The sequence below is a fragment of the Passer domesticus genome, chromosome 2 (genome assembly GCF_036417665.1).
Source record: "Passer domesticus isolate bPasDom1 chromosome 2, bPasDom1.hap1, whole genome shotgun sequence".
In the NCBI taxonomy this organism is placed as follows: Eukaryota; Metazoa; Chordata; class Aves; order Passeriformes; family Passeridae; genus Passer; species Passer domesticus.
The window spans coordinates 32,364,033-32,390,853 of record NC_087475.1 but is presented as its reverse complement, the minus strand read 5'-3'; the positions used below and the strand labels follow the sequence as shown (position 1 = coordinate 32,390,853).

At 35.0% G+C, this 26,821-nt stretch overlaps 1 protein-coding gene and 1 long non-coding RNA gene across 2 annotated transcripts in view; one reads left to right on the top strand and one right to left on the bottom strand.

Moving 5' to 3' along the window:
- Positions 1-373: 373 nt before the first annotated feature.
- VWA3B (von Willebrand factor A domain containing 3B) overlaps positions 374-26,821 on the bottom strand; it is a 60,924-nt gene continuing 34,476 nt past the window's right edge. Inside the window, 16 exon segments of the mRNA XM_064408139.1 lie at positions 374-2,807; positions 2,810-2,976; positions 6,391-6,488; positions 7,034-7,171; positions 8,116-8,240; positions 8,996-9,116; positions 12,559-12,778; positions 13,925-13,975; positions 16,726-16,844; positions 21,074-21,230; positions 21,351-21,387; positions 22,166-22,342; positions 23,010-23,110; positions 23,538-23,662; positions 25,045-25,227; positions 26,180-26,278. Of these exon segments, the coding sequence (XP_064264209.1) occupies positions 2,629-2,807; positions 2,810-2,976; positions 6,391-6,488; positions 7,034-7,171; positions 8,116-8,240; positions 8,996-9,116; positions 12,559-12,778; positions 13,925-13,975; positions 16,726-16,844; positions 21,074-21,230; positions 21,351-21,387; positions 22,166-22,342; positions 23,010-23,110; positions 23,538-23,662; positions 25,045-25,227; positions 26,180-26,278 (2,097 nt within the window). The 3' untranslated portion in view covers positions 374-2,628.
- LOC135293683 (uncharacterized) lies at positions 3,231-6,696 on the top strand. The gene is made up of 2 exons (XR_010355799.1): positions 3,231-4,066; positions 5,503-6,696. It is a non-coding gene; the product is annotated as an uncharacterized LOC135293683 (long non-coding RNA).

Sequence of the window (26,821 nt, the reverse complement as noted above, 5' to 3'; positions counted from 1 at the left end):
AGGGCCCACTGGTCTGTGGAAATATATGGGAATACAAGGTTTCATCAACCACCTATATAAGAGCCATGTAGCTGAATCCACATTAACTTGGGGAGCACAAAAATCCATCTTGGTATCTGGCAATGCTCATTCAAGTTCAGGAGAACTTACTTTCTTATGTAACAGATGAATGTACACATGAAGGCAGCAGAAACATAGGCAGAGTGTTGATTAACACATCAAATATTTACAAAAAATAGCCCAGTCAGATTACTAAATATATGTATTTGTGTGTGTATGTATCTGGACATAAAAAGTGACAAGACAAACCTTTGCAAAGGAAATGCAAGAAACACTAATGGCATAAATGTTTTTAATGCATTAGACACATACATACATAGCAAAAACGTTTATTTAAATATAAAGAAAATGCTTTTACTTCAGTCAAACAGATCAGGACTATTGAGCTTTTTCAGAAGTTAAAATATATCCAAATTATTTAGGTATTTGATATTAAAAGGAAAAGAATACATGGGAGGAATATACATCTTTCAGAAAAAAAACCGATTTAACAGACTGCTTTTAGAAACCTAAAAAAACATCAAACCATAACCTTGATCCTCTAAAAGATATTTAACTACAAAAATTGTTATTATCACAGCTATTCAAAACATTTCTCTGAGATGCTGACTTGGAAAAAATCTGCCTTTGATATAAATAGTCCAGAAAAAATGAAGTCATGAAGGCAACTACTAGGAAAACCCGAAAAGGGATCACTCTGATGAACATTGGTGTGTCCAGCATATGAAAGGCAACATTTGAAACTTCAGAGTGATACAGGGGTCTGAAGAGGAAAACAGGGTGTTTTACCTCACTTGTGCAGTTTAGGCTCCTCTTGAATATCGAGCCTTATTTCAGCACTACAATAACTCCATGAAGGCAAAGTACATTGTTAGATACCTGATCTTTTTAATACCTGGTGCACAGAGACTAACTGAATAATTCATTAGAATGGCAGGGCTTTCCAACTCCTCATCCATGTTATTTAACACCTATCCACATCAACGTAATCAAATATGACAACTTCTAAGGAAAAGTGTTAACCTGCACAGGGGAATCTCACTGGTGCTCAACACATATTGAACTGCCAAGCAGTAAGTGTAAACTAATAGTTCATACTTGATTGGAAGTTGAGCAGAAGGGAAAAAAAAATGCTAGGCAAATTTTTTTTCTTTATTCTCTTTATCTTTAAAATTAAATCCAGCATTAACACAGTTCAAAAAGATGTCAGAGGTCAGGTAGCACAATTTGATATAACTTACAAAATTATACAACTTACACAGAATGCTGTGAAACGTTTGCATGGAATGAAATTGGGGCAACTATCTACACCCAAAGAGGATAAATACACAGTCACATAGAGAGGCTGGATAAAGAAGTATCTAATGAAACCATGTGAGGATGACCATATAGTGTTACTTAACATCTTTATCAGCTCTGACTTTTCCCTTTCTGAAAAAACACAGGATATGTAAATGAAAAAAAATTTAGAAAAAAACCCCCCATATTCAATATTTATGGTATCACAAGAAGAGAACAAGGTATCCTCTTCAGCATGTTCAACCTTCATATGACATTGAAGCCCTGTTAGAATACTATGAGATTATTTGCTAAATCTAGGCAGGATTAAAATGCATAGATAACCACTGCTCTTGTGTAATCTTTCCTCCAAGCTGCAGGGAATCAGTTACAGGACTTGCTGATCACATCAGGATTATTTCCCATTTCCTCAGCATCTGCATCTCAAAATGTCCAAGAGGAAAGTGTCTGGGATAACTGAGCATTTCCAACAACGTAGCCCCACCTTTGGAAACTGTGGTTTCTCACTGGACAAGCCCAACACCTCTCCTCTCATATAATTCTGATCAGGCCACTCTTAAAATGCCCATTGTATAATGGGCACCATAAGACCCAGTATAAGCAATGTATATGGGATTTGCAGGCGATCTTTAAAGGATGAGAGCAAACACAGAAGGAATATTTAGATGAGCCAAATCAAGTTGATTGAAAACATGATGTTTGAGTGAATTTATAACCCATCACTTCTGAAAGTAAATAAATAATAAGGCTGTTGAAAACATATTTTAAATGGTACAAGGAGGTACACCTAGCAAGTATGGATAAAAACCCTGTTATCTTTCCACTGACAGTAGGATCTTGAAAATGAAGAGCTGGCAGACATGTAATGGCAGGCCTACACCAGCCCAGTCCCTGCTCCAGAGTGACAGGGAGTACAGGTACTGCTGTCAGCTTTAACTGAGCCAGCTCATAAAACAAAAGCAATTTAACCTCTGAAGCATTGAGCTACAGATGCAATAATTTAATACCCACAATACAGACATAGCTTTACTCTAACAAAGAACAAACAGTAGAGGGACTGGAATAAATACTCTGCTTACAAGCAGGTATTAAGGTTTGGTGTTACTGCATCCTCACTGCTACTACAACTGTTAGGGAGATTAAGGTGGCATATGCTGGAACATACTTAATTCATTTCTTGCTGCTGCTGTGAAAACACATGCTGAGAAAGTGTCAAGAACAGTTTCTAAAGGAGGTGAAAGAATTTTATCATATAGGACACAGGAAAGCTCACTTGGCTAACACCCAGAAATGCAGAAACCCGTTGCTTGTGTGGGGAATAGCTAAAGGCCCATCACAATTGCTTAGTTCCTTATACTTTTCCAGAGCCACATCTTTACATCTAAATTCTTCCTTATTGCTAGACAGTGAATTTCTTCCTCGCTGTTTTACTTCACTTCTGAAGACAAAAGATTATCCAAGTCTGACATCATCTCCCTGGGATGCCTTTTGTCTACTGTTGTCCTCTTCTTTTTCTTTTTTCTCCTCTTTTCTTTCACTATACTTTTCCTTGCTTTTTCTTCTCCTTCATCGTCCACAGGTGGGCGAGGGCAGGGCTTTGTAGTCTCACCATCCAGGCTGGAAAACCAAAAAAGAAAATCCACTAAGCTAAAAGCATATATCTCATAAAGCCTCTTTTACAAGACATAGATTTCACCTTTTTCCACATCTCATACTGTATTGACAAGAGAAGGACTTATAACACTCTTGACCATTTGACAGGGCTATAAATGTCCTACAATTCAGTCTCCCTTTTACTTATAGAATAAGTGAAGGATAGCCTAAAACAGGGCTCTGGCCCTTAACCTTATCTGCCTTTTATGACTCCAGAAAGGATGTGGGCAAAAAGGACCCTTTTGCTGTGTGGGTCCAGATCACACAGTGTTGAACTTTGCTTATGGAACTTGTTGGCTACATTTGCAGAGTGCTTGTTCTGCCATAATTTTTTCTTTCCATAGTGATGGCAGGAAAACGCCCCAAACAGATGCTAATGTCTCATGAAAATTACTAAAACCATAAGGGCTATACTAGTACCTGTAAAGATTAGTCAAGCATAACCCCAAATACACACCACAAAAACATTGAAAGACAATCCCAAAGAACTCAGAGCTGAAGTTAGCCAAGCCATTGTAATACATCTGTGAGCACCGAGGAATTCCTGTCAACATGGGAACCTGGGAAGTTCCTTTCAATTTTTTTTCCCCTTACTATTCCAGTATTTACAACAAACAGTTTGTCTCTTTTTGAGGTTCTAATATAATACTGCATTTAAACTTTTAGATTACTTTCCAATTAAATTATGCTTTTGCATTTTTCCTATCAACAATGTCAGCAATTTCTCATTAGATCTGTGCACATTCATGAGCAATATGCTGCAGTATCCCCATCTAGGTAGGACATAGGAGGTAGGTGTGGGGGGGATAGAATATAAGAAAATAAAGATAGTGCAGAAAGTAATCTCACCCCTAAGGAGTTACAGCTGGGCCAATTACCAAAGATTAGGAACAGGCCTGACTTTAGCAGGCCACAGCTGTGACCAATGAGGAGAAGAAGAGTGCTATAAAAGAGTGGGTTGGCTCGGTGAGAAAGAATTGGCGTCAGTTGGCTTCTTGTTGAGGAAGAAAGAGTCAGTGCTCTGAAGAGCTGCCTGTGAGAAAACACCAATAAGGTATGAAACTTTTGTGATAAGGAGACAACAGTATGAACTTTTACAATATGATGACATCACGTAGGGATTTATTTTAGGACTATAATAAATAACAAGCTTCATTGGAAAGCATGCTTCCATGCCCTCATAAAAGGTAGGGGTTCTAATGGAAACTCCATTTAGTGCATTTATTTCAGTTAATTCTCCAAAGAATTCCTCTATTTGCCAATGCAAAATTCAATTTTTTCCTCATTTGTACATAAAAATGGCAAGTCAGCTTGATAATAAATTTTCTTTGGAGAGTGAATGTTTGTACCAAAGCATTCATTCATGAAACAAAGCACATAGAATGGACACTGTTCTTATTGCTTGTGCATTTAATCACATCTTTCCTTGATATGGTACTTCAGAATACAATCCAACTCAGTGGAAGGGAAAGACTTCTGCTGATTTTGCTGGAACTCAGACCAGTTATATACCTGCCTCATTTCAACTGGTTGTTTGCATTGAGAAGGAAACCATGGTCTTCAGGTTTGTTTTTTTGTGAGATACTGTTGTATCAATGATGTGGCCTGGGAAAAGGCATTGATATATTCCCAGATGTGGAATTCTGCTCAGTAAAGAGAGGGCATTCATTTGTTTGCGTGCTGTGGTTGCAAGCTGGTGGAAGGTTGAGTTTCAAACTGTACTAGGATCACTACTGGAAAATATGTGGGAGTCACAGGACTTGAATCTCAGTTGCTTTTCACTCCATCATTCTCAGTGAATCCATAGATCAGCCTACAACTGGTATCCTCACCCATAATTTTTCATTAAATCTTTAATGATTGTAATCATATTAGAACATTTGAATGAAAATTAAGAACGTCTGTGGGTGACCAAGCACTGGAGTGTGCAGTCTCCTCACTGGACATACTCAACCATTTGGATGCAATCCTGTGCCATGTAATTTGGGATGACTCTGTTTGAGCAGGGAGGTTGGACCAGATGACCCACTGTGGTCCCTTCCAATCTGACCCCTCCTGTGATTCTGTAACATAAAATTGCCTTTAATGGTGGAGTTTATTTCTCTCTACAACTCCCAGAAAGAAAGGTGCAGCCAGGTGGGGGTCAGTCTCTTCTCCCAGGTAACCAGTGACAGGGCAAGAGGACACAGCCTCAAGCTGCTCCAGGAGGTTTAGGCAGGACATTAGGGAGAAGTTCTTCACAGAAAGAGTGATTGGGCATTGGAATGGCTGCCCAGGGAGGTGGTGGAGTCACCGTCCCTGGAGGTGTCTAAGAAAAGACTGGATGTGGCACTCAGTGCCATGCTCTTGTTGACAAGGTGGTGCTGGGTGATAGGTTGGACTCAATTTCAAAGGTCTTTTTCTAACCAAGCTAATTCTGTGAGTTTCACTGTTCATGTTTCCTCTTGGAAATAAACTTCCCATGATGGAGATTCTGCGATTCTTTTGCAGCAGTGCTCATACTATATGGGAGAGGAAATCCTTCCTCTTGTAGATGTCAAGGCAAATGGAAGACTCAAAACCAAATCATGTTTTCTCACACAAAATGTGAAACTGTGACTCCCTCGGGAAGAAGCTACGGATGATGAAGTTCTACATGGTTTCAAAATAAGTAACTGCACAAATTCATGGAAGAAAATCAAGGCGGTTTAATACAGAGACTCCAATTCTGCTTCAGATAATTTTAAAATTCAAAAAAATTGTAGGCTGGGAATGTACTCTGGGGAAATATCCCTAGATGATTGTTCTGATTTTATTGTCCATCTGAAGGTTGTCTGAGGGTTGCTAGTGCTCTGAAGGCTGTCAAAATTTCAATTGGATTAAACTAGAACTTAATACAAGATGAAAATGTAATCCATAAACACTTGGAACCAACTGCATTTTCAGTGCACACTTCATATCTTGCTGCACATTAATTCTGCAGAACCTAAATAGGGGCTCATACTCATCTTACACACTCTCTCTCCATTATTCTCCAGAAGATGAACAAGGATCTCAGAAAGAAATTGCAATTTAATGTGCAGCTTTACATAACAGTAAGTATTTTAAAAGGAAAGTAAGGTCTCCAACAAATAGAAACTCCACCTCACCTTTCAGCAATCCCCTTAACCACTTTCTGGGACTAAGCTTCAAACCATCAGATCCCACCAGTATTTCCAGAATGAAAATAAGGCAGTAAATTCTCACATAAACTTAGTTGCATGTGTAGGGTAAGTCAGTTCACAACAGTTGTAGTTAGAGTACTATGAATGGAAACCTGGAAGCACAGCTGAACTCAAAGTGCAACATTTAGGATTTGAATTTGAAAGATTTGGTGTTTTTAGGTTGAAATATACTCACTTCTCATAATCCGCTGTCTGCACCATTCTTATGTACTGACAGGAATAGGCATACTTGGTTTGGCTGATTTTAATGAGCTCGCTTCTTATACAGTGTTCCTGCAAGAACACAATCAATATTCATCTAATTTAAACCCAAATCTCAAAAGCAATGAAGATACATATGCATAAAAAATCAACTGTTTAAATGTAAATGTAATCAGCCTCTAATAAAGATAATTAATATAAAATTAATATAAAAGTTTCATGTACAAAGTAAATTTTATTTAATGCATGCTGTGAAAAATGCAGTGAAATTATCATAATGGCTTACAAGCATAAAACAAATCAAACAAACATAATGGAATTCATTACAACTATACCAACTGTGTTAAAACTCCCTATGGTTCTTATTTTAGAACCAAGGAACTTGTGAAAGCCACCAAATGTATCAAATAAGAAAGAGTAGAGTATGATTTAAGAATAAATTATCCAACAGAAATTCTTTATTCAAGTTTATTACATGAGCTGTCTATTGCACTCTGAAATGTGATTTATTCTGGTTAGCTGGAGACTAAGATTGGGACAGGGAGCTCGTTAGCCTGGAAAATTCTATCTGCCTCTTAAAAACAGCCAGACTGGTATCATCTTGTAGGTTTACTTACCTCCCTGTTGTTGAACAGCAGCACTGTGTAGAATTTGTCACCTGTCTCCACCCTCTGTGGTGTTGCTATGACAATGGCAGGTATATAACACTCATTTTCTGCCCGTGTCCCAGTTCTGGCAAACACATAATCTCCAACCTGCGCACCAGGAACGCATCAGTGCAAGAAGCATGTAGCTTGTGAGGTTTACAAGACATAACTACTAAGGTATTTTTACAGGAGTCATCATTCTATCATGTTCCTATGATTTAATATGGACATCGAAAGAAAAGAAGAACTTGGTCCTTGCATGTTCTGATCATGCAATTTCCACTGAATCGGGAACCAAACACAAAACAAAAATAAAGGACAGACCTCTACTAAATGTACCTGGGCTTAGCTAGCAAGCTGAACTGAATGAGGAAACTCTTACAAATCCCTTGGATTCTATGCAAATTTTAAGGCTTTCAACCAGCTTTTAAACCAGCCTTGGAAATTTTAGATAATTCCAGATGTAACTGATTTATCCAAAATTGCAACCATCACCATTCTGGTGTGTAAAATAAGAATCACCAAAAAACCCCAGCTGTGATTACATCTAGTAATTTGTAAAGAAAACCAGAAATGGAAGACGGATTACAATTTTTTATTACTGTTTTTTGCCTTAGTATATGGTTATTTGCTGGATTTAAAACATGCTGTGGAAACGAAATGGTTAAAACCTGCCGTAAATCACACTAAGTATAAACGGTTCTCTTACATTTATAATCTATGTGATAGGAAACCATAACTCTACTAATAAATAGCTCAGCTTTCTTCTATGGCTGGGGAAATACTCATGTTTTATAAAGAGAACAATATAGATTTAGAACAAATAATTTTAATAAACAAATGAATAGAATTACAATGAAAACAAGCTTCAAACAAATTAAAAACTTCATGTTGAAAATAGCATGATATTACTATAATGAAAATCTCTTCTTTAATTTAATGTATTTAAAAGACTTTAAAAATCTATAATTTATTACCTAGTTATAAAATGAATTTCATATTTTTAAATATAAAATGCATATTTGCAATCATGAAAAAATACAGTTTTTCACCTGCAGATGTGGGCATGGCATAGCACCTCCCACAGGTATAATGAACTTGACAGGGACATCACAGCTCTCCCCATTGCTGAAGTCAATAAGTGCACAGGCAGAACTAATATTCTTTATCACAGTTCCTGAAAAACAACAGAATAAAATATTCAAATTATTTTTCTTTCATCCCTTGTGGTAATTATTTTGTAAAAAAATCCTATAGGCTGTCACAAATCAAGAGGTCAACCATGTCTATACTATACATTTTTCATTTTCATTTAGCTGCTGTAAGCTGTGCTAGGGCATTGGAGACATTTGTACCTAAAACCCCTGCCTTACTAATCAGCCTTAATAGTGCTATAAAAAGAAAATGAAGACTTTTTCAAGCACAGGTCTGAAATTTGTAAGCTGATCAGGTTAACATAATAAAACTGACAGGTAACATAATGAATCTGCTACCACAGTTAAAAATATGTAATTGAAAAAAAAAAAAACCCAACCAAACAAGTAAAGGTAACACAAAGATAAATGCATACACACAGAGAATATTTTAATATTCTCTGTGTGAAATAACAGAACTGAGTTTTACCTACTAACCACTCTGGCTTAAAATTCAACCAAAAACGCATCAGCATTTAGTGATCTTTTTGGAGACGTGCAAAAGCTTGGCTTATGATTTCCTTCCATACTCTTCATAGAAAAACATATAATTGCTCTCCAACTTCACAAAATAAATGTCTTAGTATAAATGTATATATATGTGCACATACAAAATATATATTCATTTTTCATTAATATGCACGTCATAGTAAATGTCATTAAGAAAGACGTAGTTAATTATGACCATCAGTATTAAGGAACACTAAATAATATTGAAGATGTGGACAAAAATGTATACCTGGATAATAAAATCCTGTGACGTCTGATCTTGCAATTACCTTCTGGCTTTTGTGAGTCACAAATATTTGACATTTTTGTCTTGTCTTAGACTTCAGCTTTCCACTTTCTTCTTCAAGTCTCTGTAATTTGACACAATCATTTCTTTACAACAGCTAATACGGTCTTAATCTATTCTTTGGAATTATTTAAAACCTGAGGCAGTGTAATGCCACAAGATCTGTACAGAATTCACAGGGAACTGGAAATATGTTAAACTTTCAGAACAGTTCTAAGTACAGGAGGTACTTATATAAGTGTTTTCGCTATAAAATCCACTTCTGTATGGTCATAACAATACCTATATTTTCATGGGTTCTGGCTACCATTTTTCTACAAAAAATATCACAAAGTTGCACAATTCATATTAAAGGATGAGGTAAGGGAAATCAGCTCTTTTTTCAGAATAAGAAAATTTGCTCTACACATTCTTTTGTCCAGACAGGAGAGTTTTCACAGTAATCTGATTTGCATTAACAGTACCTCACTGTATGGGATGAATCATTGAAAATCAAATATGAAATCAAAAAATGTTCAAACAAATCTTCAAATGTCTGGGGGGAAAAAGTTTATTTACTATAAATTCAAAATTCAATTGACATTTTCAGCCACTTTAAAATATTCCACTTTAGCAAAAATATTATACCACATCTTCCAGACCTGCCACTGTCCATTATTCTGCCCCACTATTTGGGGTTCTTCATGCACTAATTATTTTTGCCATTCTGCTCACAATACTGTTCCCAAGTATAAATTACAATCAAGTGCAAAACTTGCATATAATAAATCAGTTTCATCACTAAATGAAAATTGTGGCATTTATTTTCATCATTAAATAAATCCGTTTCCCCATTATTTTTTAAAAATATTTATTAGCCTACCTCGTGAACAATTTGGAGGCATCCATCTCTTACATGGTTTTTCTGAATCAAAAAAATATGCAACTTGAAGTCTCAAACTTTTCCACAGATCTACACATTGTTCTGAAAAATGACCATAACTCACAGACTTAATAAAACCCCTGCTTGCTAGGATGTGTATGACTTGCTTCCTTTTCTGATGACATTTTTTTCTAAAAAAATGTATTTGATTTGATATTTGATTTTCACTAGTAGTCAATAATGATGGAAAAGACATTGATAACTTTGACTAAATTGTTTGTTCTCAGTTTCACTATAATTATTACAATATATTTTTTTTCAAACTCCCCCTCAGAAATCACAAACAACCCTAGAAAAAAAGTCCTAAAAATAAGCAAATCACACAGAGGAGGCAAGGAGGTATTTTAAATTAGAGATACATGTGATTTTTCTAGCTTATTCTTTACCCCTACAGAATATTAATTATATCAACAGTTTGGGTTTTCAAACTCAGACTAAGCCAGAGGCTCTTCACAGTGCTTAACTGACTGCTTGAAGTATAACGCAACAAAGGCTGATTTGAGAGCAGACCTACAGTTCCACAGACACAAAAAAGTATTTGGGTAATGCATCTACTTAATTCCTCAGGCTCCAAAAGGACAGCTGCTGCTGAATATTTATTATCAACTAATTTGTATTGCTTGACTAATAACTTGGGCAACTTCCAGCACTCCACATTAATCCAAACACTAAAGATGACACAAGCATCCACAATGAGGATTCCGAGTCGTGCAGAATTCAGGTGGCTCAGAAACACCGTCTAAATTCAAATCCATCTTTCTTTTCTCTCACACAGCTTTTAGATGTTCAGCAGGAATGGACACTGTTGGAGTGGCCATTTCTGGCTTTCGGTATTTTTATTATAAAAGAGCCCCATCTGATTCTCAGGGATTTTTACTGTGTTTTGCTCTGCTTCTGTTGAAAGCAGTGCATTAAACCACAATGGGTGAAGGAGACTTAATTTACTTATTCCAGCAGCTGCTACATTTTTTAATTCCCTTTCAAAAAGAATAGTCTTTGCACTTTCATACTATAAGTGAGAATAGACATGAAGAATACCCACAGATCTCCATGTATCTTGGCTCAAACTTTGGGTTCTCATAATCCTGACACCTCCAGAGTCAAGCAGCCACCACTCTTCCCTGGGTGCCAGTGGGAACAAGCCTATTCTGCATGGACCTAGCCCATTTTCATGAAAGAGCCTAAAAAGAAAGAGCTGAAAACTAAGGTGTTTTATTTAAAATTTAGTGAAAAAATCATCAGGAAATTTCACAGTCTGCTTTATTGAGTAATTTCAGGATAATTGTGATTTTTCTATGATGTCACAATGACAATTTTCATTCAATGCCATATCAGCTATTTCCTAGCTGTAATGTATTTCAGTTGGCAGTTTATTTTTCTATACCCATTTTGTGGGCAGACATCACAGTTGGCAAAACCTTCAACAAAACTTTTTAAAGCCTTCCAATTTTTCCTGGGTTTTTTTTTCTCATTATTTTTATGCTATATATACAGAATTCTAATTACATCTGCATTTCTGCCCTTCACTCTTGAAGCCTTTCAGTTGCAGATTAGCAATTACTGAAGATGCTGCTCTGATTAGACTCCTAAAGCAGGTTGACTCAGGATAAGTGATTGCACAATGTTAATCACATCATGTCTGAGAGCACACACTGGTTGTTCCAAAGCAACAGTAAAATTACACTCAACAAATGAAGCATAAACATGTTTCTGCTGCTCTTGTATTGGGACATTATATGGTATAGGTAAATCAGTAATCAAAATAGCTCTAACAGCAGTGTAATATTTTCAAAATAAATCAAGATCATCTGTTTTATAAAGACATTAAAATGTTTTCAAATTTTTGCAGTCTTAATGGAATTAAAAAACTCAAAAACTACAGAAAACACACACATATATACAAAACCACTATTTTCAGTCGTAGTTTCAGAGTAGCTAGACTAATGTATTATTAATGCCAGATTAATGTATTAATGAAATGGAGAGAGAAAAAAGCCTCTCTGCCTAGCCAAAAGTGGGTGTCCCGTTCAGAATGAGTTCCAGATGCCACTGACTCAGTTCACAATGCTGTGATATTGCCCACCAGTTCACATATACCCATATTTTAGAGACAGTTAAATTTTAGGGTACAAAAATGAAGTTGAATCCCACCTCTTCTCTCTATATTTTCTTTTCCAAGAAATGTACCACGGAAGATAACAGTGAATTCCTCTGTTATTAGAATATCTTTTAGTCCTGTTTATCAGATATTAACCCAACCACAAATCTTGTATCTAAATTGCCTTTAATATATCTGTTATTTCTCTTTCCTGCTATCATTACAGCAGAGATAAAGATCATTTGCTGTGATTTATTTCTAAGAGGCTCAGTTTCTGTGGCTGTCTCTGAAACTTCAGAACTTCTACTTCCCCAATATATAAAAAAAGTAATTGAAAGCTTGCTCTCTTCTTAACTACCTTTTTTTCCTATGTGCATTTTATTTAGCATCATGCTACAATTCAACTTTATCATCTATGATCATAGAAAAAAAACATTCCAGAGGTACATAGTGAAGGGAAATATCTAATATCTAACCATGTATTACCTTTTTATTATTGCTTATGTGTGACTCTGAGCTTTTCTCAATTTCCTTTTTGACAGCTTCTTGAAGATCAGAGGCTTGTTGTATATATGTTAATGCTGTCAATATCTCATCTTCTAACAATTTTACGTCTTCATAGGAAACTGGCCATCCCAAATTCTCTAAAGCCTCCAGCAAAGTTTCTTTATGCTGTATATATTGGACTGGCCCATTCTCTTTAAATCTTGAAAAAAAATATTTTTAAAGAAATTAATAATCACAAATAGGAAAAAGTTTCCTTTACATCAGTGCTCTACAGATAGAGTCACAAATTGTGAAGACAGAATAAAGAATCAGATTTGCCCAATTTATCTTCTGCATGCTACAAGTTCTTGCATTTCATCCAGCTACTGCTGTGTTTGGTCAAACAATCATGCCTATAGAAAGAGAGCTGCAGAGACGTTCAAGTGGCTGAGCCATAATTTCTGCAAAATAAATAAAATATTTTAATATTTATGCACAATACTAATGATTTATATGCTCCTCTCGCAATAGACTGTGCAATTGCTATGACTTTTTTTCATTACATGCGTAATTTGCCATATGTTATCAATAATTAAAAATTTTGGATGACACCCTGTCAAATTTCTATATTTTTCAACTCATTTTCTATCAAGAGACAATTATTTCCCTTTTTTTCATTACATGCTGTTTTGTTTAACAGTCTTCATTTCCTCTCTGCACCAGAATGAGGTTTTAGTTCTCATTAGTAATGATAGAACTGTAGGTTTTTTACTCATTAGCTTATGTCTTCTTAAAAGCATTCTAGTTTTCACTCCCATTTTTCTGTGAAGATCTATTTCAGGCACAATCAGTTTTCATTAATTGATCTTCGCTTTATTCTCTGGCACTAACAGATGCTAACTTCACTGATATTTATACAGCAATTACTTTTCTAAATCAATACAAAAAATAGGCTAACATAGTACAAACTTCCAGAGTGATTTACAGTTCCAGCGCATGCTTTTAAGGTGCTTATTACACCTTGACAAACCAGCCACTAGAGAGCTTCTTATGGAATGAGAGAAGATTTACTTTGATGTTCAAAGCAATGACATGCTGCCCTCCCAAGGCCCTGCACTTGACACTGATTAAGGATAGAGAAGCAGCATTCAAATGGAATGCAAGTCCTTTCCTTTAAAAATAATCAACACCAAAAAGGAGGTCCAGAATTTAATATTACACCATATCACATACACATTTTTGAAAACAAGATATATTTATGAAATATTTCAAAATTAAACTGGCTGGTTATAGAAATATAGATAAAAAACTATCAAATATTTATGACCTTCAGAGGTACATTAGAAAACCAAAAGTGATAGCTTACTTGTCTCTTTCCTCCTGAGATAGCGCTCTCCAAATAACTAGGCTCAGGCGCCTGTTAAAGAAAGGAAAGCAGTTTTTGAGGGAATGCAGTTCCTTGTGCAGCTGATCATCTCAAAACTAGCAAATAAATACACTTTCCTAAGATATCTGCACTGATTTGTATTCCAAGCACACTGTATCATCAAATTGTATCCTTATCATTCAGCTATGAAATTATCAACTGCAAAAGAAGATGGGAAAGCAGTATCTTCCATCATATAACAGCATGACTATTTCAGGGTCAGAGAATGTTTAATGGCAATCACTGCTGCTTCCTGCCAGGATTTTCTACGGATGGTTGTCTTCAGCACCAGCTGAAGTTAAATCAAATAACAAAACTGATTAAATGCCAGTTAAGCTGCACAGTTCCTCCAATTAAACATTTTCAGAAAATGTAGTCTGAATGTACTAATGCTAATTTCTAATTTTTTTTTCCTGCTAAGATTACCCCTCAGTTGTGCCATTCAGGTTACTAATCCATTAAACTCTGGCTATGAAGAAAAACTACTGACAGGAAAACAGAAGTGATTATCCCAAAGCAATGCATTCTGAGATTTTTGAAAAGCTCCACTAAACTTTCTGCTTTTGGTTTTTAACACAGAAATTTTAAACTCTTATAAGATCATCTATTAACGTCCCAAACAAGCCATCACTCAATTACTTCATTTCACCTATAGAAATAAACCTTTACTGATGGTCCTAATTACTGTAATTCTAGAAAAAAAAAATCTAAATTTCTTTTGGATATGAGAACACCTGATTGACTACAAGTCATCTTGCCAGATTTACTGGTGCATGCACAAAAAAAAAGCACATTAACAACAGATTCTGAATATGAAATTCCTGATGATTCATTTTATCTACCAGAAACTATGTCCCAGCTTTTTTAGAACACAAACTACTTAGTTCATTATCAATATACAGTCTCAGCATGTTCCAATGCCTATTTCAGCCTTCTAAATCTGCACACCCATAACTAAGTTGGTTATAAAAGCTTCTGGCTATACAAAATCATACACATTATAAAGCTTTCAGTGTTTTTCTCCTTTAATACTGTATATTCTCTTTGTCAGACCACAAAAATTATGCCCTTGCCACTTTTCTCCCTCTAAATCTGATGCTAAACTCAATCTGCATATGGGGGAAATACTGGCATGTTTGCTTCTGTGCTTGAAACCTGGATGTCCTGATGTGTTGTTTCATCTACATGTCAGAATAAATTTGTGATCAACCACTATTTACAAAGCTGAACTACAGCTTTTGGAAGTTCAGTTACTAGAAAAGGGCTGTGATATCTAGATTAAAAAAAATTGGCTGGCTTGCTGTTTCACAGGTAGAGAAAAAGCAGAGAGATCTCTTTTATTCTACTGCCAATTATATGGATCTTCAGGTAGATTTGTCTTCTGTATCTCCTTTCCATGGAAGTAGGAACTCAATCCTACTATTGTAAATACACGGATTCATTGATATCTGTTGGTAAACAGAAGTAAACAGTAATCCTTATCACCGAAGTCTTAGGGAGACTGTGGCAATGCTGTAAGAGTTTAACCAGAAAACTATTTTCTTTCCCTTAAAATCAAAGTCAGTAAATGTAAAATATTCAACGGTATGTCACAGCAATGAAAAACTTGAATTTTTTTCAGAATTCACCATCACAAATAAACCACTCGAACCTTCTGTTAAAATGAGTGACAAATCAATTTCTATTAATTCTTCGTCAGCCTGATAACAGTGTTGTCTCAGTGACAGAACAAAGAAAACAAGAGACTTTTATTCACTGAACTCCATTAATACTGGACATAGCAAGGAGCATTTTCAAATCAAAATTCTTGATTTTATCACAAAGTATCTATATAGGATAATAGGATTGAAAAAGAAAGCTATAACATGCTTTAGAAAAAACTGGTGTGATCATATAGCTACCAAGGAAAATAATCTCAAAACTTAAAGATCCCCTGTGGAATTAATCAAAAAACAAGGACTAAACGCTTGTCATCAACGGGGGGTTTGGTAATATAAAATAATTACATTTGTAAATGTTATTAGAATACAGCCTAAAAATATTCATTAAAATAATTCTAGTCAAAGCTCTCATATGATTACTGAATTACACTGTAGTCAATGGCATTATTTAATTTAAAAATGCACAAAGTCGGATCATGGAAAGAAGTAGTTTAGAGATCTAATACCTTTTCCCTCTTTACCTCTGTTGTACTTTTACTAAAATTTAATTTAAAAGTACAATACACGTGCCTCTCAAAAAAAAAAAAAAAAACACGCCAAATTTAAATTGTCAGTTTCTTATTGGTGCCTCAGTGTATCCTTGCATGCATAGTTGGGTGATAGAGAGCTGGCAGCAAAAAGCAGGTCCTTAATTTAAGTGTCAGCCTGTTGATACAGGAGCTTAATTTTTAATCAGATGTCTGGCTAGCATTGTATGTTTATGGCCAAATTCCTCCTGAGTGATGACTGGTTTCAGGTTTGCTCCCAAAAAGTAAAATAATTTTGCTTTTGTTACTGAAAAAGCATAATATCAGCAACATGTTGTTATTTATCTCCTTGCCTATTATCTGTTTTTACATTCTGCTTTAATTTTTCTTTAAGAAAATAAAATTTCTCCTACACATTGATGGTAGATTAAAATGTGTCAACATGCAGAATTATCAGTATTGAGGAAAGCATGTGTGAGGAAATACTGAGTACCTGAGAAAAAAAATTGAAACATGACTGCAACCATAATAAATTTCTGGTGAGTAGACTTGCCTCTCATAGGATTTAATTGCTTGTTCCAGCTTCTTTTTATAGGCATCAAGATTCATTGCCCAAGGATTAATTAGTGCAATCCCCTTCTTGTCACTGCTAACATGGGCCAATGGTAACATCTATCATACAATAAAAGACACAGATATGATTTATCATACAAATTTATGAATGACTGAATGCCAAGGCTCAGAACAGCCAGAAGGAATACTGGAAGCTGCAGAAAGAAAAATCTAAGCACCACACATGTCAGAATTAAGACACAGTTTCCAGCCAGTTCTTCTAAAATTATACAATCTTATTATGAAGAAGCTACAAATTAAGATTCCTAACTACTAATTCTAACTAAATCAGTGCTGTCAAACAACTCACTCTAATAATGTAAGTCAGAAGGAAACAAATATGTCTAGTGTATGACCATATTCCAGGTTTTATTGCCTAAAAACATTCTCATACTTTCTAGCATCTAATTGTAGCATACAGGTGTGAGAGTAGATATTTAAACGTATTTAATGCTTTTTTTCTGGATGACTTTCTGTTGCAAGGAATTAGAGTAGAAAAGCTAGAGAGAGATATTTCTCACCATCACACTGATCACCAAAGAGTGAACAAGGTGGACATTGGTCACCAAAGCTTGTCTTGACAATTTAGGAGCCTAATCAGGTTCATCAGAATCAGAAACTTTAATATTTTTCAAATCTCCCAATACAACACCTACAAAAGTCAACTTCATTATAAAATAAAAATGAATACAACTGCAAGTAGATCTTCAAAAGGCAGAGAAAATGTTAGAAATGGATGACTAAAGAGGAGGAAAGATGCCTTCCAAACTCTCAGTCCAAAGTCCCACCATCTCTCAGCCTCTTAATTATTTAGTTGTTCATAAATGAAAAGCTGTTTTACATATCAATGTCTTGATGCTGAATATAAACAAAAAAAAAAGAAAAAAAAACAACCAAGGAAGAACCGGAGAGGAAAGAGAATGTTACTCCCCCCATAACTGTCTTCAACACATATGATTGAGTGGGAATCTTCCCCAAGTACCTGTCTGAGATTAGGATACAGATGAGAAAAACGTGGATGAGATTCAATTTACACTAAGACCCCTGTTGGGGGAATAAGACAAACGATCAGAAAATAGAACAATAAAGAGAATTATTTCATTGAGGACATTTTTCAGTAACGTTTTATTTGTGTTTGAATCATCTCAGCATAGCTGGATTCCAAATTGTAACAAAAATCATTTTTTTAGGAGCAGTAGTGTGGCTTTATGTCACCCTCTCTTTCCAAGGACAGAGTGTCTCTGATTAATAAATCTGTGTCACATCAGTGCCAGACCACATCAAAGCTCCTAATACAAAATTAATCTTAAAATCACTTAGAAGCTAAGACAATGGGAACATGTCAGTGAAAGTATCTTGCTGGAGACAGATGAGGTAAATCTCTGCCCATAATTCTAAGCAGTGATATCTGACTACTTGTCATTTCCAGGTGAAGTTTGAAAGCTGACAGGCAGGGAAGTGATGACCCCTCTTCAAGTTCTGTAATGCCATGATTGTTGTCTCTGATGTTACCCAAACCAAGGTAAGAGAAGTTCAGCAGGGTCTCACCATGTCTACATAGCCTTACAAATTCTGAGAGGAATTTCAAGTCCAAACAGCATAATTTGCAACATGGATATTTAATACAGTTTATAAAGTACTTTGTATAGAATAGAAGGACCAGACAAGCATAAACACATTATTATACTTTTGAAGACAAAAACCAGAATGGAATGTGTTCTTAGTAAATACTAAACTTGAAATACTATGCATAATTTGAGAACAATGAAAACTGCTCAAAAAGTCAAGTGAAATTTGACAGATTCAGCTCATAGAAATCACAGAGAAATTTTTTAATTGCCAAAATGTTTTTCCACTTTATAAATTAAATACTTTAACTTTCACACTAAAAGAATTCACTTGTTTAAAAATGACTTTATTTCAAACCTCAAATTTCAAAATCTTAAACACAAAACCAAAGCACAATAATCCTGTAAAAAATTTCTTATTTTAGACCAAAGAAAGATGGTTTTGTTGGCTGAATCTAATTCTTTTGAGCAAAGCACTGAGTCAAAACTTCATGACTTGCAAACCTGTACTTAGATGCCACAGCCTGTAAGATATATTTACATGATTCTACAGGGAAGGTTTCCCCCAGAATTAACATAACATAATTTAGACAAGCTCCCAAGCCATTATATTTTTTTCTGAATATGAACTTGGATGGGTAGTTTAATAAATTAACCTCTTTGAAATAACTCAGGTGAAACTGACAGATAGCACAGAACTGAAAACAACAGGTCAGCCTTTTCTTAATGAACAGTTGTCATGGAAACCTTTTTCTTGCTGCATCTCCAAGATAAGAAAACTGTTCATACTTATTCCATCATCACTGCCAGCAAAGGCCAAAAATAAAAATTATACTATCCCTTGAAAAGCAAACGAGGATGTCTGCATTCCACACCAAGAAAACTAGGATCTCAGAAGGAAGAATGCAAAATTATCTATACATTTATTATCTTCAATGGAATCTTCTGAAGTTCTGGAATAATCAAGATCCTGAAAGTCTCCCTTTGAAGCTCACTGTCTAGTCTCACCCTCTTTTCTTTATATGCTGGCTTGAAGCTTGAGGTCAAGTGGGTTCTGTAGCTCAAAATTCTACTGCTTGCACCTTGTGTGCAACCCTCAACCTTCTTTTTCTTTTCCATACTCAGCTTCAGATCCAGAAAAATCCATTCCTTTACACATAAAACAATAATTCTCCACTGCCTGAGAAACTGTCTTACTACAACTAATGGAGATTAGTAGGTATGAAGAAATTACAAAAATTATTATTTTGCCTTTGCACCCCCGAATCTAAAGAAAGCCCATTGATCACTGTTTGGATTTTGTACAGCACCTGTTAATTCCAATAACACTGAACTTCAGTCCCGAATTAGATTACCAGGAGTTCCTATGAATTGCTATTAAAAACTACTTGTACACAGTACTTGCTGAATCATGGTTTAGACTACTTTCAAAGACTGTCTTTGAAAGTCTCTGTTTTACACTGCTTTATTTTTTGCAAGGGTTGTCTATAAAGGACTCAAAGGGCTGTTCATTGAGAAACATGGAAGAAAGAAGATATTTTAGGTATATTCAGAAGAAGATGGAAAAAGAAGTGACTGCTCACAAAGGAGATGTAAGAGTTTTGTGAAATACCCAATGTCTTTTGTTTGACATTTACAGTAGATTGTTCTGCACAGTTTTGTAACTACCGAATGTCTGAATTTTTTTGAAAAATGGCTATTTTACATCTGAAATGTTAAAATGAACCTTTAAAAATGTTCTCACATAAAAAGACAACTTTTAATTATATTTTTAAAATATCACACTAAAAAAAATCCTTACAGAACTTGATTTTGACTTGGTTTTACCAAAATAAAGGAACTGGTTTTACCAAAGAGAGAAATTGTTTTTTCTTCTACAGTCTGCATGCTTTAGTAAAAATTCCCATTCCTAAATTTAAAAAACAAGCATGAATACTTTAAAATGTAAAATTGTGTACATTTGCTATAAATCTTTTACTTAGTTCTATACCACATTCTATTACAAATCCCTTTTTCTTTATTATTTTTTAAAAGGTTTAGCTTTTTCTTTGAGCATTGTTTAAAGAAATAGTTTTTATTAATTGAAATGAGCTGCAGCATATTCATTGGACTTTTGCAGGATTCATCACACAAGAAAAATTAGAGCAATTTGCCATTAAATGGATCTCTTGTAAGTGGAATAGCAATTTAAAGTTTATTATACAAAATTCCCCCAAAATTTTACACAATCTTACAACTGTCTACAAATTTACAATTACCTTACAATAGGTCTCAAAATTTAATTTTAATTACTGAATGACAATACTTTTCAAAATATCTTAGCAGTCCCATGTAAAAGTTGAGAATGCAAAAATCCACAAAATGTGCACCAGCACCCTTTTCCAGATGACTTTATGGAATAACAGACATCCTCCAGTGAATCAATAAGTATCAGTGGAGGATGCAATGCTCAAGAAATTGCCAAACACTCAACGGCTGCACGCTGACATCAGCTGGTAACTGTGAAAGAACTTAAGGGTAAAGTATGCAAGACATACTATTAACTATCAGTTTTATCTTCTTACTGATGCATGAATAAACATTCAGATATGCATGACACATTTAGTGCACATCCACAATACCAGAAAATGTTATTATGACATTCATAGAAATTAATTTTAAAAAACTTTTGAAAACACTGTCAAGTTTTGTTCTAGCTTTCAAACAGTACAGGAGGTTTACCTTATCAAATACTTTAGAAACTACATGCTTGTCCAGAACTGGGATGTATTTTGTACTGTGAAGGACACTTGTAGGAGCTAAGGCATCCATGATGGTGAGTCGCCTAGCAGCCAAGCCATGGCTCTTTAACCAAAGAGCTGAAGAGACATCTAGAGAGCTAGAAAAGAGAGACTGTGAGATGTAGCTCAAGGCAGAAATACATTTGAAAGCTTTGAAATGACTGAAGAAAATACGTAACTGTAAGTTTTGTTATGCATTTATATATGCACACACATACCTTTCAGATGCCCCTTTCACATTCAGCATTTTCAGATCTAAGAGAAAAAATTGCATTTTGTTATCTCAGAGGTTTTGTGCACGCAAAAGTATGCATAAATAAGTTGTCATGTAATAGCTCTATCTTTTTGAGTCTACAAGCAGCATCATGCACAACAACTGTAAAACGTTTCAGTTGCTAAATTAATCAGTGAAAATTAGTTTTCCTTGCCTTCCTAGTGCATGATCGATAGTAAACTCTATGCCTCATGAGCCCTAATCAGGCAGAGAGGAAATTTATAAAATAGGAAGGCAATTTGTTTTTTAAACAGAAATTTCATTTATTTATTTTTGACCAAGACCAAAGATTAACCAGCTTATTTCCCAAGTCAAGATGTGACACCAAGTACTACCACTAATGAGATGGCCAGGAGTAGCTAATTTAAGGTAAACCACTATGAAAATCTCTACAAAAGATACATAAAAGAACTAAACATGAGATGCTGAAATGTGAAAAAGTCAAACATCTTCAAGTGTCATACGTAAGGTTGTAGAATTACTTAGAAGATGTATAATAAAGCTCAGAGTTGGACTAATTACTGAAAGAAATTAATACTATCTGGATGTATTTCTAAGCCCTATTGAAAACCCAGTTGTAAACAGCTAGTTTGGGAACTGGCAGGAGTCTGGCCACAGCTGTAAGGACACTGTCACAATACCCAACTTCATGTCCAACTCTGCAACTCTCTTGAGTTTCAGTCCTTTGTACTGCAGATCTGCACAGTTTTGCCTCAAATGAGGTACCCTTAGTCACAAATGTAATGGGAGAAACCTTACCATTATCCCCAGTCGGAGCTTCTTTTTCTGTTAACTTGCCTTTGAAAATGGTCGTACATTTCACACCCTTTTCAACAGAAACACTCTTTTCCTCTGGAGACACTCCTTCCTCTGGGCTTTCTTCCCTAAATTTCACACCACGCTTCAGGATTTGCAGCAGACTTGTCTTTGTTTGATCTGTAGTTGTAGAAAGGGAAAGAAAGGAAGAGCTAACTTACTGCTCAAATACATGCCTGAGATTTTTGAGTTCCTCTTTGGTATTCAGTTTTTAAGGGACTGCCTACACAATATATCAAACAGAAAACTACTTCAACACTAAGCTGTACTTTATTTTTTCCCTAAAGATGAGGAATTATTTTACTTCAGCTGGGTAAATTTAGTTTCAGACTGCATATAAAGGACACTTCCAGGACAAATGTAGTATTATGGGTGTAGTAAGGGGAAACATTAGTGTAAGTAATGCTGTAATGGGTACAATATAGATCACCTCTTCATTCTTGCCAATTATGCACTTACTTAGAATAAAAAGAGATTAGGTTTAATATCTACTGTTAAAAAACTGTTTACAGAGCTTTCACAACATTCTGCTAAAATAGCTACTTTTTCATGGCAGGGCCCGTGACAAAGCACAAATGAGCAGACATTTGTTTGTCTGTTTGCACCAAATAAGTAGGAAGGCTGAGAAGTAGAGATGAAGAGAAGTTTAGATTTTCAAAATGATTACTTAAGTCTGCAGACTATTAATTTGTTCCCAAAACAAGAGGTGATTTTTGCTATTTGCAACAGAATCTTTTCAAGTTAGTGAATGAATTCTGCTGAGAATTACAGCTCATATGAGTCTCACCTGCATATAATGCTTTCTTTCTTTGGGCTGGACTGGCAGTAGTGCTTTGCCTGGTTTGCTTATGTGATGGCACTGATGGTTCTTCTGAAGCACAGCATGGCCTGCTCCAAAGAGAAGTACTCAGCTCTTCAGTGTGTTTAGAAACAGGGACACACTGTGTGTCTGCTTGTGATTACAGCTTGTATATGATAAAAAGAAATTACTGCAAATATATAACACCAGTTTAAAAATTACTGCAAATATATAACACCAACAATTTTACCATGTGTTGGAGACAAAAAAAATATTTTCCCCTCTTTGCTTTAATTATTCGAAATATGTTGAGACTATTGGTATATTTAAGATAATTTTGTTTCAGGCATCACAGTATTAGTAAATTTTTCCAGATTTTTCTTTTCCATTACCTTGGCTGTTAAAAAAAAAAAAAAAAGCCCAAGAGTAAGAAAGCAACAACCATCTTTTAAAAAAGGAAAAATGTAAGAGATAGTTCACACCTATTATTAACATAATAACAGAATGAGGACATACTTCTTCTCTGGATAATCTTCACTATAAGAATTCATCATCAGACTTTTCTCATGAAAGGTCTTCACTTTCTCTAGATCTTTCTCTCCTTGATCAATTTCTCTTTTCAAAAGATGTATGTCTTTATTCTAGCAAAAAGAACATCAAACGTTTTAGCACAATTACTCCAAAATATGTTTCATTTCTGAACTGAAATGATGCATGTTCTGATAATAAATCCGAATAATGACTCAGGACAGCTTCCAAATTTTGTATACTTTTTCAGGTAGGCTCTTGTGCTTGGCGTTATAGCCTTTCAAATTATTCTTCCTTTCTAGGAAAATGGCAAGCATTCCCTAACTAGCCAGTCACCCCTTGAGCTATGAACAGCTATATTTCTAAATAAGGTAATGAGGTCACTAGCTTCACTCATTTCAAGCAAGCAAGAAAATAAGCAAATAAATGCAATACAATACAAAATATGTACATTACAAGGGGTAGCCCGTTATTCTGCAGATCTCAGCTGTATCACATACTGTCCCAGGCCCAGGGAAGCAAAAAACATATTCTTCAAGTGAACACTAGAACTGACTAGGAATCATCTAGTATAGGAGGAAACAGGTAGAAATTCCAATAATGATCCCTGTACAGCTTCCATGGGACCACAGGCTCCCATGTCCAAAGTCTGGAGATGTACAACACAGACTCTGGCCCTCATTTTTCCAACATGAGCAGTGTCACACAGTCCACACCAGCAGAATCACTGAAATTGCCCAGTACACTGACATTTTTCAAGAGCTGGATTATTTTCACATCTTCATTCTAATTGGCGTCTGTTAAGTTCAAATTTCCCAGGACTGTCTTGTTCTCATGGTTCAACTACCACCATTTCTGAAATCTATGCAATCAATTCACTGGTGTTAATTTTAATTAAAAGCAAGAATACATTTCAAATAAGTGTTTCTGTTAGTCTATTCAGAAATGTCCTGTTGGGGATTATTGAGCTGCTTAGTCACACATGATTGCTATCATCTAGTCATCTTACTCCTTATAGATCTCTCCCAAGCAACCACTGTAGAACAAACTTGCAACAAAAATCCATAGAATCACTACCATTCAAATTCAGTTCTGTATTCTCTTATTTATTAATAGGATACAAACCATATTTTCAATTTAAACAGTAACTTATTTCTGAAACAGCAGAGATCACGTTTTTCTTCCAGAGCTGATTTGGTCTACATGTACTTTTAAGTTTTAGTTTTCAAGAGTGGGGCATCAAGAGAGGGAGAATGTGTTTGCAATGATACCACTACAAATGTACTTTGCATTATACTTAGCCTTTTTTGTTGTCATCTAGAAAAATTTCACAAGCAAAACAATCATATTACTGCTTTCATGTCACATCAAATCTGACTAGGATTAACCCTCTCTTTTTTAGTAATCTATTGTAATATGAAATTACAATAGTGCAAGTCGTGTGACTCTTCAAAGTAGCATGAAGCAGCAAATATATTGATTTTCAGATACTCACAACAATAAACTCTGTAGTATCAGGATCACTCAAACAAATGTTGTAATAATGAAACCGTCCCTCTGTTTTAGTAGATAGTTCAAACAAAAATTTATTGGCTTCTATATCATCACAGTTGAAGGATACAGTATGGATGGGAATTTTACAGTGAAGTTGGACTTCAGCCAAAATTATCTGGGGGGGCTGAAAATAAACCAAACCTATATGTTAAAAACGTGGCATCTAGAAACATATCCATCAAAACATGGAGAATTTGTAAGAATTTAATCAGTTGTTCTGTTCTCAGAGACATACCACTTCATACAGATTGCTATTTCAATCAGAAATTAGCTAAATGAGCTAATTTAAAACTGAGTTTGAAAAACTGATAAGTCCATTAAGGCACATGATGTAAATCGTAATATAATCAGTAGTCTTTGTTTCTGAAGTTTTAAAATAAATTACTAATGTTTAGGAAATTAAACTACTACATTAGTGTTTAGTATCGCTGGACATATATATATATAAATATTTTTGGAAGTATATGAGTGTGGATCTTTTTAAAAAACCAAATTAGTTCAAAGAAAAGTTGATTCAATACCAGGAAACAAAGCAGAAGCTGAGAAAATAGGAAAGCTACTTTCCTCCTCCCATAAAGAAATAAAAATTAGGTGAAAAAGTAGATCTACCATCTCCAAAAATGCTAAAGGATCTGGTAGAAAAAAAATTATTGACTCAGTTCTCTAAATTCTGGAAACATTTCAGTTGTTCAAAGATCTTGACAAATGAAGAAATGTTTGCAATATAATTGTTGTGTTGGTTGAACTTTAATACTTAAAAGCAATAACAGCCATTTCCTTTATTTAACTGTTAAAAAGGTATAAAAGACATTATTAACAAGGTAAAAAGAAATTACGTATTCACTAATTTTGAACTTAATAAAAATATTAAAAATAAGAATATGAATTGTACATGAAGGCAAATTATTCTTTGGTAAAATATTAATTTATGCTCTTAGTTAGAAAAACTGTGAAACAATGCCAATAAACATCCAAGAGACTCCACAAAACTCAGCACTGCAGGTATGACATTCATCTCATAATTCCAACTGCTAACACCTCTTTTCTGCATTTTTTGTTTTCTCATTTTGAAATACCTGGTCAGGTCTCCCATCAGTCAAGAGATAAATAGCCTGAGTGTCAGTATCAGCAAGAGCAATCTGGAGAGCTTTGAGTGTATTTGTAGAACTTCCAGCCTAAGAAACCAAAAAGACCAAGAAACAGCTATAAATACAAGCAGTTCTTTGCCTCTGTTCTTAAATTCATAATGACAGTGTACTGATTCAAGGGATAATAGAGAGCCAATGACTAATAAAATGGTGAAAACATTTACGTCATGTAGCTAACAAATGCCAAGCAAGAGTCAAAGTAAAATAAATTGGTACCAGATTGGCATTCAGTACTTATGCAAACACACAGAAGCAAAATGCTGGCAGCAGCAATCTGAGCTGTACAAGTAAAAGCAATCACTAAAAGACTATAAACAGATAGGAAGACGTAAGACAAAAGATGCATTCTCTTCATTTTTACCACTGATGCTCCTGCTTGCCAACTCATCCCATTCCCTTGAAACACATATTTTACTTAATCAAACAGTTCAAAAGTTGCTGAAAAGAGTTGCATAATTTTATTTCTCCAAAACTGGTAAAGGAGTTCTTGGTTTTCCAAACATATTTTTCCAGACTCTCTCCCATCTACCCCTTTGACACATTAATGTAAGTATCATTTCTATTTTAGAA